General features: G+C 49.9%; 7 protein-coding genes across 7 annotated transcripts; 3 read left to right on the plus strand and 4 right to left on the minus strand.

The window, feature by feature from the left end:
- Positions 1–156: 156 nt before the first annotated feature.
- Positions 157–2,625, plus strand: P170DRAFT_262249 (uncharacterized protein). The gene is made up of 6 exons (XM_024843084.1): positions 157–358; positions 410–719; positions 767–968; positions 1,018–1,049; positions 1,099–2,427; positions 2,480–2,625. Exons 1-6 carry the CDS (start codon positions 219–221, stop codon positions 2,540–2,542), a joined length of 2,076 nt encoding a protein of 691 aa, XP_024701464.1. The 5' UTR covers positions 157–218; the 3' UTR covers positions 2,543–2,625.
- On the minus strand, positions 2,603–4,622 carry P170DRAFT_449683 (isoamyl alcohol oxidase; the record flags this gene model as incomplete). Its single annotated transcript, XM_024851060.1, has 5 exons — positions 2,603–2,791; positions 2,862–3,791; positions 3,849–4,059; positions 4,109–4,500; positions 4,551–4,622. The coding sequence occupies 5 exons, from the start codon at positions 4,620–4,622 to the stop codon at positions 2,603–2,605; spliced, it is 1,794 nt and encodes a 597-aa protein (XP_024701465.1).
- Positions 4,623–6,040: 1,418 nt separating this feature from the next.
- P170DRAFT_390693 (uncharacterized protein) lies at positions 6,041–7,841 on the plus strand. Its single transcript, XM_024845913.1, has 4 exons — positions 6,041–6,764; positions 6,819–6,905; positions 6,971–7,162; positions 7,219–7,841. The coding sequence occupies exons 1-4, from the start codon at positions 6,266–6,268 to the stop codon at positions 7,581–7,583; spliced, it is 1,143 nt and encodes a 380-aa protein (XP_024701466.1). The 5' UTR covers positions 6,041–6,265; the 3' UTR covers positions 7,584–7,841.
- A 1,447-nt stretch (positions 7,842–9,288) lies between these two features.
- P170DRAFT_449685 (putative exo-polygalacturonase) lies at positions 9,289–10,840 on the plus strand (the record flags this gene model as incomplete). Its single annotated transcript, XM_024851061.1, has 6 exons — positions 9,289–9,546; positions 9,603–9,868; positions 9,924–10,003; positions 10,057–10,298; positions 10,355–10,424; positions 10,479–10,840. 6 exons carry the CDS (start codon positions 9,289–9,291, stop codon positions 10,838–10,840), a joined length of 1,278 nt encoding a protein of 425 aa, XP_024701467.1.
- Positions 10,841–11,033: 193 nt separating this feature from the next.
- Positions 11,034–12,162, minus strand: P170DRAFT_479087 (uncharacterized protein; the record flags this gene model as incomplete). Its single annotated transcript, XM_024853626.1, has 2 exons — positions 11,034–11,525; positions 11,590–12,162. The coding sequence occupies 2 exons, from the start codon at positions 12,160–12,162 to the stop codon at positions 11,034–11,036; spliced, it is 1,065 nt and encodes a 354-aa protein (XP_024701468.1).
- A 1,658-nt stretch (positions 12,163–13,820) lies between these two features.
- Positions 13,821–15,702, minus strand: P170DRAFT_439836 (bZIP transcription factor). The gene is made up of 2 exons (XM_024849928.1): positions 15,529–15,702; positions 13,821–15,446 (listed from the first exon to the last, which is right to left on the minus strand). The coding sequence occupies exons 1-2, from the start codon at positions 15,650–15,652 to the stop codon at positions 14,287–14,289; spliced, it is 1,284 nt and encodes a 427-aa protein (XP_024701469.1). The 5' UTR covers positions 15,653–15,702; the 3' UTR covers positions 13,821–14,286.
- A 710-nt stretch (positions 15,703–16,412) lies between these two features.
- Positions 16,413–17,554, minus strand: P170DRAFT_458300 (DODA-type extradiol aromatic ring-opening family dioxygenase; the record flags this gene model as incomplete). The annotated part of the gene is made up of 3 exons (XM_024851780.1): positions 16,413–17,284; positions 17,359–17,489; positions 17,551–17,554. The coding sequence occupies 3 exons, from the start codon at positions 17,552–17,554 to the stop codon at positions 16,556–16,558; spliced, it is 864 nt and encodes a 287-aa protein (XP_024701470.1). The 3' UTR covers positions 16,413–16,555.
- Positions 17,555–18,478: the final 924 nt, after the last annotated feature.

The following is an 18,478-nucleotide window of genomic DNA, read 5'->3' on the forward strand; positions in this document are numbered from 1 at the left end:
ATCATGTTTACCGGCTCTGATTGGTTCGGATTGTCCTGGAGTGAGAAAGCCGAGAAAACCGCGTATTCCGTGAAATCCTCGTAATCCATCAACTCCCTCCTTTCTTGCCTTGTTTCTCCTCATTTCCAACATTCTCCCATCGTCTTCTCCCCCTCTTGACAGCTGCCATCCATTCTCCCTCCATTATCGGAGCATAAATCTCCGAGAACTTGCATGGGATGTCCGAAATTTCCGAGAAAAGTGGACCGACCCCGTCATCCACAATGCACGAGATCGCACTACGCAAGCACCTGGACCGGAAGCGACGCCATCAGAAGCCGAGAGTTTTGTTCTCGTGCACATTCTGCAGGACGAGGAAGTGAGGTGTGATATTCTTGCAGCACTGTGCATGCATTAATGGTTTCAATAGACTGAAATGCAACCGCCAACAACCATGTGACAACTGCGTCAAGCGCAACCAGGGTCCCTCTTGTCACTATGATGTGGAACGAGGGGATTCGATCAAATCCACCAGCGATCTTCATGATCGGTTGAAGTTTCTCGAAGAGAAGGTTCAACGGCTAGAACGACAATCAATGCCTGAAATTACACGCCCTGACAGTAGGAATTCCGGTGACGGCCACGATAAACAATCCTCCCATGCCCCAGGGGTGATCTTTTCCGGGCACGGAGGTACGCGATACGTTGACTCAGGTCACTGGAGGGCCATTCTTAATGATGTCAGCGGTCTTTGCGCCCCCAGCGGAGCCTGTGCTGATACTCGCAGATCGAGGAAATCGGGAAAGATCGTCACCACGCGGCAGTCGCGGACCCCATTGACGACGTGGATCGGAACACCAGAGGTCTGGAGTTATTGATAGGAATGCCGGTTGCCAGAGGCACGAGCGAGCTGCTTGCTGTTATGCCACCGCGTAATACAGCAGATCCGCTAGTGGCACGATACTTCAAGTCGAGGGAAACTTCGTTGAGTATGAGACGTAGATTACGAATATAGAAACCCTACTAACTCTCATAAAGTCTTCATTCATACTCCAACCTTTTACAAAGAGGTGGGTCTTCTATCTATCTTGCTAGAGCAGACCATGCTAACAATCCAAGTATGAGGCATTCTGGGAGGACCCCTTACAGGTGTCTATTCCATGGCTTGGCATTCTGTACGGTGTACTCTCCTGTGGACTGTGGATGGAATTCCAAACCGATCAACGCTTTTCATCTCTGTTAGATGCCAGGTTCTGCGGTGTATATCGCACATACTGTGCGCTATGCCTCACCAGCTGTAACTACACTGTCCCCGGGCGATACAAACCCGAGGCACTAGTGATGTACTTGGGAAACGAGTATCTCCAGAACCCAACGGCCAGGTCGGGCATTTCAATGCTGTTAAGCTGTGCCGTTCGCCTGGCGATTCTGATGGGTTATCACCGGGATTCGCGACACTACCCCCACATCACCACATTCGAGGGAGAAATGCGGCGTCGCCTCTGGTTGTTTCTGCGAGTCACAGATGCAGTTATGGCGCGGCAATATGGAATCCCAGCGGTTATACAAAAAGGGCATGGAGACACATCCTTACCTCGCAATCTACTAGATGAAGACTTTGGGCCCAATACTCGTGTGTTGCCTCTTCCCAGGCCTGAAATAGTAACCACACCTATTGCAAGGTCCCTATCAATCGAGCGGGTCCTGGCTGTGACTGGCGAGATCCTCCACGCAACATCCTCCATGGAGCTTCTCTCTTACGACCGCACAATAGAGCTGAATTCTAAGATCGACCAGGTGCGCAGTCGCCTCTCCCCAGCCTTCCAGATGCAGGTCTCTCCCCCCGCGACACCCGGCGTTTCAAGCCCCGAGGACGTGCGAGGGATAGACATTGCACTTCAGCGCTACGGCACCGAAATGGTTCTCCAGGTCGCAAGATGCATCCTACTCAGGCGGTATCTGATTGACGCAAGGTCAGAAACCCGGTATGACCAGCTTCGGTGGGCCTGTCTCGACGCTGCACGCCAAATACTCCATCACCAACTCGAGCTGTTCCAGCAGGTTATAGTCCGGGCTAAACAGCACAACAGAGTCTGGTTTTCTTTTTCTCATATAGTATCGGACTGTTTGACTGCGGCCATGGTGATCTGCCTTGAGGTTATCTGTCAGATACGAGCGAAGCAGCATGTTGACTCAGACCTGATTCATTTGCTACAAGGGTCACATCAGACATGGAGGTCATCAGAGAGACAAACTGTCGAGGTGTCTAAGGCAGAGGGAATTCTTGCAGCTATGCTGGAATTGATCGCGTCTAAATTATCGGAGCAGAATTCGCGTGACGCCGAGTTGTCTGACAAAGCAGCATGCGATCAGACTGCAAGACGCGTGGAAACGGAGTTTCCGATGGGTCTCGTCAACGATGTGCTGGCAGGTTCAGACTTCGACTGGGTACGTTTCTTCTTCAATATTACTTGGTGGATGCTATATTGACAAGTTTCAGGACCTATGGGACTTTGAAATGCAACAGAGTGTGTCAGGATTCCCTGCCACCTGGATGTGCTAAGTTCATCTTCTGACATGCTACTTCGCTGAACATGCCTTCCGTGGAATCTTGTCTATCGGCTTACAGCCCCGTCGAGCAAAGCGGACCATAGTCCTTATGCGGCAGAAACCGCTGGTACCATCCCGTACTCCCCACGCAAGTCGGGCAGTAAAAGAAGTCCTCGGGGTCATACTTTCTCTTGATCATCGTCAGGGGTAGATAATGTACTCCATAGAAGTCCGTCGCCCAGAGAGGGTCGTTGCGGTCCGCCTGCTCTCAGATTAACACCTATCCCACCTAGCATGCATGCAACATGCCAGAGTGGAGCCAGGATACTCACCTCGTTCAAATAGCTCCCCAAAAAGGGTGTCAGCTTCCGCATCGCCCAGTTCTTCTTATACGAGATATCGGCCTTCACGGCCTTTGCGGTCTTCTCATCCGCATCTTCGGACCAGCCTCGCGAGACAACTTCTACCATATACGTCGATCGCCAGGCCGGGCTCAGACCCGATAGCGGGTCGTGGTCGAAGACCTTTCCTCCACCATTGAGCTCAATGCTCATTATTGTGGATTCCTCGCGAGTACCAGCCACCACGCCGACCATCTCACGCAAAGCGGCGCGGTCAGACGTCAGAGCTTTCTTATCGAACATGCGAGACGTCATGGCCGAGTTTCCATTCCCTCCGGAAATCTGCGCGCCGGACATCGTCATATAGTAGGTTGGGTAGCTGGGGAATTCGAACCAAGTGACCGTGACGAAAAGCGATGTGCCGTTGTATTTCTGCAGTGATTTCAGAATAGACGCAAATGAGGCCTTTGCCTCGGAGAGCAAAACACCCATTGCTGCGATAGCATGCACATAGCCGACGGTTGAGTTCCCGACAATCGCACTGTGGCTGTTGATCGACCAGGTTCCGTAGCCAGAGAATCCGGCGTCTGAGATATGGGGGTATGCGGCGTGAATGTCAGTGACTGCTTCGAGAAGAGGGTCTAGATTCTTGGTTAAGGGTGAGATCGTGAGCGATTGAGCGACGACCGGCTTGGACGGATAGGCCTTGATAGTGGCCGAGGTTACGATGCCGTATGTTCCTGCGCCGCCGCCTCGGATCGCAAAATACAGGTCGGAGTTCTGGCACGGACTGGCTGTGACGGTGGTGCCGTTGGCCAGGAGGACTTGGGCTTCGAGGATCTGGTCGGCTGCGAGTCCGTAGTCGCGACTTGCTGGAGAGTGTCCGCCTCCTTGGATGTACCCACCGATGCAGCCGACTGTCTGTCCTTCATTATCAGTACTGCTCTAGCATAATGAGACCCTCGAGTGTCAACATACCGGATCTCCTCCGCCAACAACCGTCAGGTTTCGCGGAAACGCAAGCTTGTACACGTCGTCCCAGACATACCCACCAGCAATGGTAATCGCCGTCCCATTCCACTTCGCCTTGCTGCACAATGCAGCCTTGGAAGGCTCATACACATCATGAATTCTGATCCCTTTACGCAGATACTTAATCCACACTTGCAGCGCGCCGTATCCCTCCGACCTACACTCAGTCAGCCCCAACCCAGCAGCAAAACCCCATCAGAACTCACTTCCCCAAAAGATCATGCCCCGTATTCCTCACCACAAAGCGCAGATTCCTCTCCCTTGCAAACTGCATCCCCGCCACGAGATCCTCCACCTCGGTCGCATTGACCGTATACACAGGGGCCGGACCAAGCGTGCAATTCCCTGGTTTCTCCCCCGCGCTGACATCCACCGGCGGACACGGATCGTCCGTCGGATAGACGTACCCGACCGGCTTGAGAGACTGGAATGTAGAATTGGACCATTGAGAGTGGACGTAGGCGCATTCCTCCTCGCTGTGGTACGGTCCAGGATAACATGATATGGCGGGCGGGGTGTTGCGAATCAGTTTGCCTGAGACGGTGCTGTTGAGCGTATCCCATGTTTCTTGTGATGGCCAGCATGTGTCACCTGGTGTCTTTGATATTGGTTAGTGGGTTTAAAGGGATACAGGGCGGAATGGCTAACGCATTTGCAGGATCCAGGGAAGGACGCGGAGCTGAGCCCGAGTAGGGCCAGCAGGGGCAGAAGCTTGGTCATTATGCCGAATCAGCGACAAGCATATGGGATGAGATAACTACGTTATATGAGTAGGCAAAGGAAAAGCAGGGAGGGAGAACTACGCGACTATTGAATTGAACTTTCGTGGAACGTGGTACCTACTTAATGGGATGTTCCGCTTGAAACCTCGCAAACTACTCCGCACCGGCTATTAATTACTTAATTAATTGCTCTGTTTATACTCAACGCGGGTTTCATATCAACCCTGCTGTCAAACGCTAATTAATTCCGGATTTGCTGGAAACGGAGATTCGAAAGAGGGCGATTCACCCCGGAGTGGCCGGATGGGTAGCCGAGGGGCGAATGCAGCACTTAGCGTGATGCACAGTCAAGATAGTCTGAAATTATAATTTATCGAGTCAGCAAATTACGATATAGGTATAGCGTTGTCTGTGGCCCCTTTTGGACCTCTTACGGAGTAGACTTTTGGCAGCTGTGGTTGTATGATCGGGTTGTTGTGTCATGTTTCATGTTGTGTATAGGAAGTTGCAGAAAGGTATAGTTGGTGCATACTTTACTCTGAGATACAATATAGCCATACTGTGGGTTAGTAATTGTGATTATACTTGAGAAGAAGGAAATACTGTTCTGATTCATCAAGCGCTTTTGTCGACATAGAGGGTCATACTGCCCTTGTCTCCGAGCATCTTATTGCATCACGAACAGCTTTGAATCACTATAAAAATGCCCGGTTTTTCCGCAGTAGATAGTGCGAACTTGGTTTCTATATTTGAGGATATCACTGCGTAGTTAGGGGATACAACTCACAAGCAAACGCGCTAATTGCTTGGAAATGGAGACACGACCAGCTGGCCGGGCACCGCAGAACAACGGCCCATTGCGCCAGTATCCCTCGTCGGATGGCTTTTCTAAGGGGTTATTAGAACGCTTGGCAGGTTGTCATTTGTTCGATCAGATTAAATGTTTTCACTCTGCCAGTGGATCGGTGGCTAGTGTCGGGGTCCAAGTGCGAGACAAGGCTGACCCACATGGTTGAGCCAATTACCTTCGAATGTCTTTGTTTTGATTGACGGGGCGATGGAATGTCCAGTTTGACATCGGCAATAATGAATTTCAACAGCCATTGTGCCTGTTGGTCAGTTATTCAGGAATGCGACATCATGCTGTCGTCTGACCGCGTGACCCCCAAACCCTAAGTCGAAGCAGGGCGAAAAACATCATCCCCGACAATCAGCAAGCAAAGCCAAGACACAGACGAGAATCGACAATGCTGTCAGATTTTAGCCCCCAATCTAATGCAATCGATCATCCCCGTCAACCAATCCCGCTCTGTGCACCCCCGGTTCCTCTGTTGGGGCAATGATTGTGAAACACCCCATCGCCCATTCCGCAGCCCGCAGGCTCTTGGATCGCTCTCCACCATGCATCCGAAGGCCTTTGGAAGCACTCATCTGCAGCTTCTCGGACCCGGTGGATGCTCCATGGGCCAGTCCGCCATGTCAGCACGGTAAACTCGTTCTGCCCCATAAGCAGGCCATGCGCCCGAGAGACCCTGGCTGATCCTTCCGTCTGTTTTTTTTTCTCCCGGCTTCGACGATATTTACCCCCGTCATGCTACGACCTGTCGATCTCTGCTCGACTCTTCCCATGCTCAACCTACTATGAGCAGCTCCGACTCTCCCCAGGGCGTCGCTAACACTCTCCCCGCCCGAGGCCTCGTCGCAGTCACCTGGGTCGGCGTCGCTCTGGGTATCGCATTCGCAAGCACGCGCATAGCTATCCGCATCCACCGTCTGAACCGGCTTCTAATAGACGACTACTTTGTGCTTCTTGCGCTGGCGCTCCTGATCACGAACGCAGCGCTTCAGACGGTCCAGACGCCCCATCTGTACTATACGGCGTTGACGCCGACCGGGCCGGATATCGAGCACCATGGCAATCAATACGTGCGGTGGGAGTTTGCAATAATAGGCCTGTTCTGGTCGGTTTTGTGGAGCATCAAGGGCTCATTTCTGGCGCTGTTCTGGGTGCTCACGGACGGTATCCCGAGGTATCGCTGGGCTTGTTGTGGTGTCGGGGCGTTTTCGACCGCCGCGTATACGGTGTGTTGGTTGTTATCGGCGCTGAACTGTCATCCGCCGGGGGATTATTTTCATTTTGGTAGGTACCTATCTTTCCTGATAAGGATCTGAATATTGTGTCTGACAGCGGCAGGGAAATGCACCAAACCGAATGATCAGCACAGCGCGTTCATCACTATTTGCTTTAGTACCACGGTGGACATCATAACAGACTTCATGAGTATGTGTATACATCCACTCGACGCAGAATCTCCGCAAAGATACATGGAAGCTAACGACTCAAAGTCATGGCCATCGGCCTCACCCTCATTTGGAACACCGGGCTTAATCTGCGCCAGAAACTTGGACTCGGGGTGATGTTCAGTCTAGGCCTCGTCATAATCGCGGTAGCCATAGTCCGCGCCGTGCAAATCAGCGGCAAGGCGTACACCGACATCGTGGGAGTCGCGATCTGGGGCATTGCCGAATCATCCATCTGTAAGCTTCTCCACCCCCGTCACCAACCAAATCCTCAAGCTAATCGATACAAAAAGCAATGATCGTCGGATGTCTACCACCCTTCAAGATCTTCATCTCCAGCGACTCAAAGTCCTTGGCGCGATACACCTCCCGATATAGCCGGAGCGGAGGCTCGAAGCGAAAATCTCTCAGGCCGTCCAGCTGGGCTGATGTGCCTCTTCCGTTGCCGCTGCAGGAGCGCCAGGTGTATCGGAATCTAGATTATGAGTTACATGCTCGGGATACAAATATCACGGGCGGAAAGCAGGCGCAGGTGACTGGGAAGGAGGTTCCTGAGTCGAGGGGAAGTGTTTCGGATGATGAGAGGCCCGGGGAGATTAGGATGGTGAAGGAATTTGTGAGTTCTTCCTGCAGCTTTACTCATTGGGTGTTGGATTAAGAGGATGGAAATGCTAATCCGAGTTATAGAGTCTGGTGACTACGTCGTGAACGAACGGCTTGTTTTCTATAATATGAGATTGTGGTTGTTGGGTTGTTGGAGTTTTGAGGTCTGGTTGCATGGGCTGGTTGTATACTATTATGATTTGGGTTGGGGTTTTGATCAAGGAGCGATTTGTTGGCATGTTGTTTTATACCCTGGTTGGAACTTGCGATGTTCTTTTTATTAATAATACACTCAATACATTCTTCTCCTTCCATCTAAATTTTCTGCTCTATTAGAAGCCTTCAGCGTAAACCAGCGATCATGTCGACGCCGGTCGCAGCTCCTGTTGATGTTGCAAACATCAACCTTCTAATGCATCCTTTTCAGAGGTATCGCCAAGGCTGGGAAAGGACAATCGACATAATTGGTCATCTTATCCCTTGTGTGCTGAAACCCAGAGCATGCAAGGTTTCAACTGGCTAGATACTTTGTGTTTCAGGTCACTTACCTGGGCACTATCACAAGCCGAACTTTAGATTATGTTTCCCACTTGATTCGTTCATGGATTCTAGCATCCCTTCACCGCTAGATAAATGTGCGGAGGCGGTGTTTCATCTCTCGATGTGGCCCATAGCCGTCGAACATATTTTCCCGAACCGCCGTCAACACAACGGACTTCCAGCCAACAACCAAATTGATTTCATTCAAAATGTTAAAGTCACATAAATTTCATGTCATAGTCTGTATTCAAAAGCTGACTCTTTCATTAGGTCGTTAACTTTTTTTTCTTTTTTTTTTTTTTTCTTTTTTGGGTGGGGGTTCGGAAATGAGATATTTGGATTTTGAAACAGCATAGTCCTCGAGAAAAAGAAAGACGACTAGCATTTCCATATCTTACTTGACTAGCAGTCCTCGAGGTCAGGTATAAAATAATGGTATATGTAATTTCAATTTCCTTACTCTAGGGTAGAATAGCTGCTAATTATGGCCCTTAATACTTAATACAGGGTCTTGTGGGAAAAGCTGCGCATAACGTTAAGAGAACGTGACCAGTGACCTTTTATAGATCTCTCAATCTATATCCCTGAGTCAGGGATTATAAAAACATTGAGCCACGCACGATGTTTCTAGAAAGGTCTTGAGTAGAAATCTGAAAAAGGGAGGTTCCCAAAAGACCTTGTTCTAGTCAGTCACTGATCAGCACTCAGGAGAGATTTACTCCTTTCGCCCTGCATCCCCGCATCCTTACGGCCGATGGACATCCATATAGCCAAAGGACAGGTGTGGTTGGGGAAGAAAGAAATTATAATCAAAATAAGAGTTTAAATGGTGACGTTCAATCACAAGCTCGGGCTCTAGGGTCAACGTCAGGACCGGACCAATGGATGTTCGTGCTTGTGGACCGCTGATTCCAGCCACGATTAAGACAGTGAAGATCAATAGCAAAGACTGTGACAGCAAGATCGACATTCAAGACCGGGCAGGCAAAACAACACCAGGACAGTTTCCTCGCTGGCAATTACCCCGAGCTCGGGTCTATGGATGCAGTACCCCGCATTTGGCTATACCAAGATTCTCCGACATTGTGGGGATATATACCAGGGCACATAATAAACTATCAACATCCCGCTTGTCTGTGGTGTACTGAGAACGTTGTGTGAGAGTTAAGGCAATAGAGTTTGACCTGGAACTGCGCTGCATTGCCTCCTGGATAACCACCATGCACCTTTCGCGCCTCTTATTCTTCCTTGCAGCTTTGATCTGCGTCTCTGCCATTCGAACATCTCCCAGGAATACCTGTGTCATCCCAGCCTCAGGTTCAAATACCACCGATGATGCACCCGCCATTGTTCAGGCTTTCAAGCAGTGTGGTCGAGGCGGCAAGATCATCTTCAAGCCAACCACCTACCACGTCAACTCAGTCATGAACATAACCTGGCTGGAGGATGTCGACATTGACATCAAAGGAGAGCTCTTGGTCCGTTGCATTCTCACTAACCCCTAGTATTTGAATGAGAACTTACAACTCGACAGTGGGGTACGAACATCCAATACTGGCTGAACCACTCGCTGCCTGTCGGCTACCAGAACCAATCCACCGCGTTTATCCTCGGAGGGAATAACGTCCGGATTGATGGCCACGGCGTGGGAACGTTGAATGGAAATGGTGATACCTGGTATCAGTGGATCCAAAAGCAACCGAACACGTCTAACTATCCTGGTCGCCCGCATGGAATCACGTTCAACGGATTGACTAATTCGGTTGTTCGAGGACTGAGCTTTCTGCGAAGTCAGATGTGGTGAGTTTGACTGGCTTGCCAAGCTTTTGTTGTCGAGCTAATGGGAGTAAAACAGGACAATGTCGATAATATATTCCCATCATGTGCTTCTCGACAATATTCTGGTCAACAACACCGGGAATGTTGTCTCCAGCTGTAAGGCATTCTACCATAAGAACTAAATAAAAGAATTTACTAACCGTAAAAAGCCAACACGGACGGAGCCGACACAATTCGATCATCGCACATCAAGTTCAACAACTGGACGGTATACAACGGAGACGACAGCATCTCGCTCAAAGGCAACAGCACCGACATCACGATCACCAATTCCCACTTCTACAACGGCCTTGGCATTGCCTTGGGCAGTATCGGGCAATATAAAGATCAGTTCGAGACGATCGAACGCCTGAATGTCAAGAACGTCAAGTTTGACAATACCCTGCACGCGGTAAGATGACCCAGTCGGTCAAAACATTGGCATTATATCTAACAGCTCATCACCAGGTCTACTTCAAGACATGGACAGCGGAACAAAACGGCTACCCACCCAACGGTGGCGGCGGGGGACTCGGATGTAAGCGAGCCATCTCCCAATAAATCAGCACGGAAAACTAACAAACTGTTCTAGACGCTTCAGACATGGTACTGAAGGACCTCACGGCCACATCCCTGCGCGGATCCGCCGTTGCGATTTCGCAGTGTACGCGATTCATCGGCGCCCCGGGCCAAGGCAACTGCACGAGCTCGGAATTCCAGATTCGAGATATCACCGTGGCCAATCTCAGTGGAACGACCAAGTCGTCTAGGGTGGCTAGTCTTCAGTGTAGTGCCGTGGCACCGTGTACGGATATTGGACTTCTCGATGTTGATCTAAAGCTTACGAATGGAACGGCGGCTAGGCAGTACCTGTGTGGAAATGTGAAGGACCCGAAGGGTTTCAATTGCACGGGTCCGGTGTGTGAAGGTGGAAGCTCGACGGGGGAGTGTTAGTTCCTGGAGGGAGATCTCCAGGTCGTTTGACTAATGTGTGCAGAAGAAATATGCTGTTTGTCTTTCTGACATTTAAGCTACTCTTCCACGTGTGAAAAGTATTTCCAGTCTAGGAAGACATAGGATGTACTCATGAGGCGAACCTTGGCTCAATATAGCACTCCTTTGTAGAAGAGGAATATATGGCTACTATTCACCAAGCTGACATCTCAAAGTCCGCATTTCTAGAATCCCACAGTCCAGACGAGTACATTGGCATCTCATACACAGTATCCTCAGTGAAACCAGCGAACTTAGAAAGTTTCTTTGTATTAGGGTAAACTTGGATTGAACGCACGTTCATCGAGCTTCGAGGATCCCACCAGGATACAGGTAGAAAACCATCTAATAGGCGCTCCACCCGGTATTTCACGCTCGTCAAGCCCCAGCAATCTGCTGTAATATCGAGTTGTATGAGCTGCGGCCAGGAAGGCATACTGTGATTGTTTGCAGCAGGTCTGTGCTGTAGCACCTTTTGAGCTGCGACATAACGAAATGCCTCCTCGGTTATGGATGCGTCGAGCCATGGGAAAGGGGGCATATCGGGCTTGGCGTTTTTCGGAACGAAGCCGACGCCATCCGGTGTAAGAAGCTCAAGGGCTTTCAGGTTCTCAAAAGAGGCTACGCCGCTAAGTATGTCGCAAGGCTTCAACGGTGAGATCAGTACAGTTTTAATAGCTGGTCTTTCCGACTTTTGGGGCTGAGCTTACCATGCTACCAATGAAGCACAGGTCAATACCTAATCTTTCGACGAATGGGAGTTCAGAAGAAAGGCATGTTAGTTCTTCGGGTGAAAGCAGAGAGATCAAGAGCCTGGAGAGTGCTCTGGCGTCCCGACAGATATCAAATCGACTTCCATTGAGTCCAGGCGGGCACCGGAAAGCAAATCCGCTATGGTGGAATCTAAGTTGACGAAGGTGGTTACCGTGATAGAGTCCCACGGAGCGGAGAACATCCTTTGGCCAGTCATAGGCCTCGAAGGAGTGCAGTTTGGTAATTTGACGCAAAAATAAATCGAGCGACTTGATGATTCCGGGGTTGAAATCGCGATTCGCGGGCGCGGGCCCCCGGATGGCGAAAGACCTCAAATTCGAGACACTTCCGGAAAGCTGGTCAACCAAGCTGCACACCTCGGGGATATTGTCGAAGCCCAAGTGAAGGATTTTTCGAGTCTTAAGGCGCTGTGCCCAGTCGGCTACTTGCCCAGGATTGAAACTAAAGCTCGCAAAAGAAAGAATTCGAAGGAAAGCAGGCAGCGTGCTTCCGGGGGGCAGATCGAACATAGGCCTTTGACTGTCAGACCTCAAAAGCAATCGCTCTAGAAAAGGAAGAGATACGATGATAGGCCCCAGGTCGTTGATATCGATTACGGGAGCGACTCTGTTTTTGAAGTTTATGGATAGGGATTTAATACAAGCGGTGCCAATGATATTATGACTTAAGAGCAGATCTGGCTCGCCTTCAAAGTGAAAGCACGGAGCTGGCTGTCTTCTTTCGAGGGTTTTGAATAGACTTGGGGGGAGAGGGATGTCACGCCACCTGGCTGCGTCAATCGAATGAACAAAACTTCATTACTTTCCTCTTTCGTACCTGATAGTGCGCAGGTTATGCATATTTTCCACCACTCTGTTAGTGAGTTCACTATGCTCATCTACTTGCATGCTGCGTTCTGTAAATGATATGATAAGTATTTGTACATGACGACAAATATCCATATCTTGCTCAAGAAGCGCAAATAGTTTATGTCTCGGGTCGTCCTCTGTTTTTCGCAAAGGGAAGGAGATGCGGAGAGTTCTGTATAGTAAAGGCGATACAATTTGACGAAAATTGCGACACGATGCATTAAGCGAGTAAAGGGAATTTTGACAGTCCCAACGCAGCTTTTTAGTAACTCCATGCCATGGTGAATCGACTGTTAGTACTTACATAGTCAAGTATAAGTAGCCATATCTCAACAGGAAGGTGTCCGACAAAGACATGGCTCTTCTCTGGAGCCATACTCGATGTGAAGGAGAGATAGACTGAGATGAAAGCTTGAAAAATGTTAGGCTAGGGGAGTAGGTAGATGTCAGCTGTTAATGGATCATCAGGGGTTATACAGTATGGCTTGTTTTGGAGATGTAACTTGTGGTAACCAATCCAAGGGCGGGCGGGCTTGGCGCGGAGCGGGTAGGGATCCCGCCGGGGCGGAGCTCGGCCGAGGCCTAGACTATCCGTAGCGTTTCATCTTCCCGCCGCCTCTTACGGACAGATGCATACTCTCCTGAGTCCTGGTTGAGTTACATTGTGCTCGCTGCGACATGCACCCTCACCAAGGTAATATTTCTGAGTCACAAAGGGGTCCAAAGGGGTCCAAAGGAGTCCAGATTTGGCTGTCAATGTATACCCATGCACGCGCAATTTGGCCTACCTCTTTAGTCTTAGTTCTACGAGCTGCCCACCAGCTGGTTATCTTTGGAAAAGCAGGCGATCATGGAGACTGACTCATTGAAGTTCGGCTTTGAGAGATCCCGCCTACTCTGCAGATGCATGTATGCATAGTCAAGCGCTGAGATGTAATTTCTGACAAAGTTTGACGCACTCTGTTGATTGTAGATTAAGAAATTTCTACACCTGCTCTTTAAAATCCTCCTGCATACTAGTAAGCTACTCAACCGCTCTGGTATCAAGAAAGTAATATTTTGCCAGTAGACAGTATATTACCACTCACATCGGTGTTAATCACTTTCCAATAAGCACTTTTTAAGATTACGAGGCATTATGTCGTGATTGGCTTATATCCCTCATGACTCATTCATTCAATATGTGACTCACAATTCTCTCCCAGGTCTGTTACACAGTAATTTAAACGAGCCGTGGGCCCTAGAACACGGGGCATACTGCGTAGACGCCCCAGTCTTAGGCAACATCCTTCCCCATAATGATACACACCCCGGACAGTGAATAATGATGACTGCATATCCATGCACAATTTGACATAAGGACCCTTGCCAAGCGTCCGTTCCTCAACAAGACTTCTGACGGCGACATGGATATGTTTAGTTCCCTCATTGAATTGTGTTTCTAAATTCATGACGAGTATCGAGGTCTCACTTCAGCTGACTACGCCAGAGCCAGATGGTTTGCGGAGGGCTTCGACGATGGCAGTTATTCTTTCAGCTGACGTACTGGATTCAAATCCGAGGACATGATCCCGGTATTATGGGGGAAATGATGTATCAGTGTGCGTCCCTCATGGAAAGACGGGTTGAGGGAAATATTAACCATGGGGGTACCGGCAACCATGAAGAAGACCGAAAGCTCGAATTACACACTCAGAATTCTGCATATCTGCACAGACAGATTGATAACGAGGCCGCAAGACTGGAGGTGATGTTTGGCGAGGAAAGTTCATAGTGATCCTGATTTCATGCAATCTCTTCTATGACCAGTGGGTCCTCGCCCCTCATACTGCGCCACCACTCGCTTTGTCGGACAAGCTCTCCGTCTTCACCCCCTAAGAGAGACCAGTACTTCTTGACAAACCACGCCTTTGCCTCCCAGCTGCGGTTATCCCAGGGAGTTCCTGTTGATGCATATCCAGTGGAGGCATTTCGATCTTTCTGTCCCAATCCTACTCCTCCCCAGCAGACTAAGCCGGTCAAGATATCGCGCAGAAATTCATCCTCGTCCACCTCCTTTTGCCGGAGAATGAGATTCTTCCGCAGAGTCCGGAAGGGAAGAACATCAATATATGGAGGGTGCTCGACAGTAATCTGCTCACTGCTTGGCCTCAAGTCTGGTTTGAGGGTTTTGAATATCCTCTGCACTGTGCAAACCATATTTTCCTTCACTGCGGCATCTGTGGGCGCCCGGATTGGCCGATAGAAGAGTGAAGGTGATTCTTCGTCACACACCATGTCCTCTGTAAGGCCAAGATGCAGTCTCAGTGTATCCATGGCGGATAACGTACAAAGCGTTTCTAGACGAAGATGGTTGGCGTATGGATCTGGTACCGGTACGAGCGGTGCAATCGTGATTATCCTAACCTCGGTAGAGCCGCTGGTGCCGTGTCCAGACGATTGTACCTTGATATGTGGGGTGGCGCAATCGCACTCAACAGTTGCTGTCCAGCGTTGATCGAGGCCGGCATTGTGTTTGTCGTGAACGAGAACTGAAGGGTCAACATGAGTTGGAGGAGTCCGCACACTGTGTTTGGGCAAGAAAGTCTCCGACGGGGGTGGTTGATTTGTGGAGCTCGAGACGGTAGGTTCCAATGAAGACAGCTGTGCTGTGTAATCCCAACTTGCGGAATCCCAGAAGTTTAGTGGCGACAGAGTATTGTCTGGGAATGGCGGTTGATAAGTTGTAGGGTCCCAAGAATTCAAGTTCGATGCAGTATCGACAGACCGGGAAAATTCAAGCTGACAGTCTGTGGGAGTGGTCATCGATGAACAGGAGATAGATCCATTAGAACCCTCATAATGTGGGATCGACTCGGATTGGATGGAGCTCTCCGCTGGAGATCCTTGCGCCAGCGATGCTGCAAGTGTTTCGAGGGTTTGCATGCGCCCACGAAGCTTCTCCCCTGCAGAGGAACATTCATCAGCATCCAACTCGAATATTCTCACCTAAACCACTCATTCATATCTTATTCTAGGTGCACTCACGGTATTTACGTTGCGCGCGGATATTCTGTTGACGCCGTTTTTCAGGGTCGCGACGGACGGGTTTTCGTTTCTGCTTCGTGGTACCCTCGCTCACTGCAGTGTTCTCGGTAGTATTTCGCGGCATCGTGCACTCTGTACGCAATCTGCGTCTCCTCTGTGTTGCTGGAAGGACGAGAGATGGACAAAGTGTGGAGCTGCGGAAGATGAGCTCCACCGATGTGGACAGCTTTCTGCCTGGGTGCCTGATTTCGCTCAAGTCACGGGATCTGCCCCCGTCGGTCACGTTGCATGACGTCATGTATACCAAGGCTCGGTATTCGCTTCACCTTTCAATCTCTTTCATCTGGACGACAGCCAGCACGATTGACTCTCTCAGCAACACCAATAACTAGGGGAACTAAGCATGGTCTGTTCTTTTACAGGATTGCTTTTTTTTTGCTTTTCTTTTCTATTTTTTCAGCCCTTCCCTTGGCTGCATCTTTAAACAATGCGTTTCTTATCCGCGAAAAGTAACAACATCTAGAATTGGTCGAGCTCCTGACTATATCATCTTAGCCATGCACACTTTTCTTCTTACCTTCCTGCTGGCATAGGCAGCTGTTGTTGAAGTCATGTCGTCAACCTTCCATACCACGAATTTAAACCCCAAGGATAGGATCAAATGAGGGGTAGCTGTGGTCGGCAGCAGCTCCTCAGACATATACTCCACCATCAGCCTCAAAGACAAGTTTACACCGGTGGATGTGATCGAGAGGAACGGAGAATCGGGCGGTCACTTCGAGACCTTTTTTGACCCCGAAACTGGGATTCCAGTGGGTCTGAATGACATCGCTGTGCTCAACACAACTCTGTTCTTGATTTCCTCGGGATGGTAACTTCCGGAAGTTTGCATTTGCTGTGTTACACTTAGATGCAGAAGCTACTACACCATGGCGGGCAGCCGAAAACATCCACTCTCGGAGCAAGTGACCTTCCAAGCCCTAAGTCCTACCATCATCACCACATGCCGCAGCTTGACGCCAACCAACTAAGCAACAATCCCCTTCTCCCACCCCCCAAACGTAAACTGCGAATTACACATATTCGTCAACTCCCAGCTCTCCGCCGGCATAACCGCCTTGGTCCCCACATCCTCCAAATCGCCCACCGCGCCCGCCACAAACATCGCCGCCATGAAATGATCATCCGTGGCATGAGCATCCCGGAATCGCGGATGCTTCATCAACCTCGTCATGGCCCTCCTCAGCTTCGGCCCCCCAGCCGTCTTCGTGATCACATCTTCCACCGCCTGACGAAACTCCAACGCCCACTCCTCCGGCGGCGTCTCCATCGCAAAGTTATCGCGGAACCGCATCATCGGCGCCCACCGGTTGCGGTACAGATTATGCACCGCGCCTCCGGTGCCAATGAGTAGGAAGTTCTCGCGACGGAGGGGACGCAGCGCGGAGCCTATTTTCATATGGTAGTGCGGGTCGTAGCGCGCGTTCATCGAGATGATGGTTGTGGGGGGACAGGCGGAGGGGAACATATGGATGAGAATGAGGTAGACGTCATGTATCCAGTCAAAGGTCGGGTTTGCGGAGACGTTGAAGCCCTCATTTGCGAGGAGGGAGATGCATCGATTAGCGGTTGGGAGGTCGGGGTTTAATTTGTAGTTAACGTATTTGTCTGGGTGGACGTAGGCGACGGGGCTTTTGGCGGGATCAGGGTTGGTTGCGACTTCGATTTTGTCGCCGAGGCAGTCCCAGTGGGCGCCCTGTATGGATGGTTAGTTTTGTTCGTGCTTTGATTGACTATCTTGAGGTGAAGATGTGAGGGCACGGATCTGACCATGATGACAACGCCCTTGATGTTCTGCGCCAATGCCTCGTCTCCGCATTTTCTCCAGTAATCGGCTGACTCGGATTTCTCTCCGAGCATCATGGTCGAGCCATGCGAGAAGAAATGAACAGGTGTTAGACCTGTACTGGTGTCAGCTACATAATTGGCGCTTGATACCGATTGATGAACTGAGATTCGTACCCATAATGACGATTTCTGGTAAATCTGTCTCAACAATTGTTTAGAAATGAGAGTACTATGATTGCATTCTAATAATAACAGTGACGGGACCAGAGCATAGCTAGACAAGGAATTAGCATAATTGACGACCTCGGATGTCCGTCGGCAGCATCTCTCCACATCCCGAGTCGGCTGCCCACTTGACAGGATCTGGGGTAAGAAACCGGAACGAAAACCACTTCACTCTCACAGTGTCACTGTTGACTTCATTCGTTCAGATCACTCATTTATTTACTAAGACTTAATTGTATTGAGCAAAGTTTGCCACGGATGTGATCGGTTGCTGCTGGTTGCTGGTTTAGATTGTACTGTCAGGAAGAAAATACATCACCCTAACCAATCTAGATTGAACAGCGTTCGTAGTCCAAGGTCGAGTGCAAGGGAAACGGGCTTGTCAACTATTTAACCAATCTCTTGAATGATGGACCAACATGCCAATTATATACATCCGGTTGGCATTCTGGAGAGCAGCGATCAGGTAAGTAAAAAGACCTCCTAGGTGTACCATCTTGTGTCTTGAACTTGCAATATGTTGAACAACCAACGAGTTGTCATCATCCCTATCTAGGGCCTTGAGCTTCATATGATCTCCCTGCACAACCTTTATCTGACTGTTGGTATTCACAACAATTTTATTTGTTCATTAAGTCCACCATATACCAGCTGCGCCGTCAGTGTCGAGATCTGCAGTAGAGTACAGCAGATCTATATTCCCAGACCTTCTGGAAGATGCCATACACGCACGGATACAGGCGGGGAAGGGTCAAGTAAAGCTCGACGATTAGCCCTGCACTTTTATTGAAGATAATGCCATGTTTTAGACCTCCATCGGGGTACATCGCTAGTCTGGTTCGAAAAAGGCCGAGGGATTTTGTGCGGCCAAGAATTG

This window comes from Aspergillus steynii (assembly GCF_002849105.1).
Source record: "Aspergillus steynii IBT 23096 chromosome Unknown P170scaffold_7, whole genome shotgun sequence".
In the NCBI taxonomy this organism is placed as follows: Eukaryota; Fungi; Ascomycota; class Eurotiomycetes; order Eurotiales; family Aspergillaceae; genus Aspergillus; species Aspergillus steynii.

Excerpts from the sequence above, each read along its gene's own strand:
- P170DRAFT_262249 (XM_024843084.1), top strand. The coding sequence starts at position 219 with ATGTCCGAAATTTCCGAGAAAAGTGGACCGACCCCGTCATCCACAATG. Across the intron at positions 720-766 it reads GGAGGGCCATTCTTAATGAT|ATCGAGGAAATCGGGAAAGA; the intron begins GTCAGCGGTCTT and ends TGATACTCGCAG. Across the intron at positions 969-1,017 it reads GTCGAGGGAAACTTCGTTGA|TCTTCATTCATACTCCAACC; the intron begins GTATGAGACGTA and ends ACTCTCATAAAG.
- P170DRAFT_390693 (XM_024845913.1), top strand. The coding sequence starts at position 6,266 with ATGAGCAGCTCCGACTCTCCCCAGGGCGTCGCTAACACTCTCCCCGCC. Across the intron at positions 6,765-6,818 it reads GGGGGATTATTTTCATTTTG|GGAAATGCACCAAACCGAAT; the intron begins GTAGGTACCTAT and ends TGACAGCGGCAG. Across the intron at positions 7,163-7,218 it reads CATTGCCGAATCATCCATCT|CAATGATCGTCGGATGTCTA; the intron begins GTAAGCTTCTCC and ends CGATACAAAAAG.
- P170DRAFT_439836 (XM_024849928.1), bottom strand. The coding sequence starts at position 15,652 with ATGCCGCGAAATACTACCGAGAACACTGCAGTGAGCGAGGGTACCACG. Across the intron at positions 15,447-15,528 it reads CCGCGCGCAACGTAAATACC|GGGAGAAGCTTCGTGGGCGC; the intron begins GTGAGTGCACCT and ends GTTCCTCTGCAG.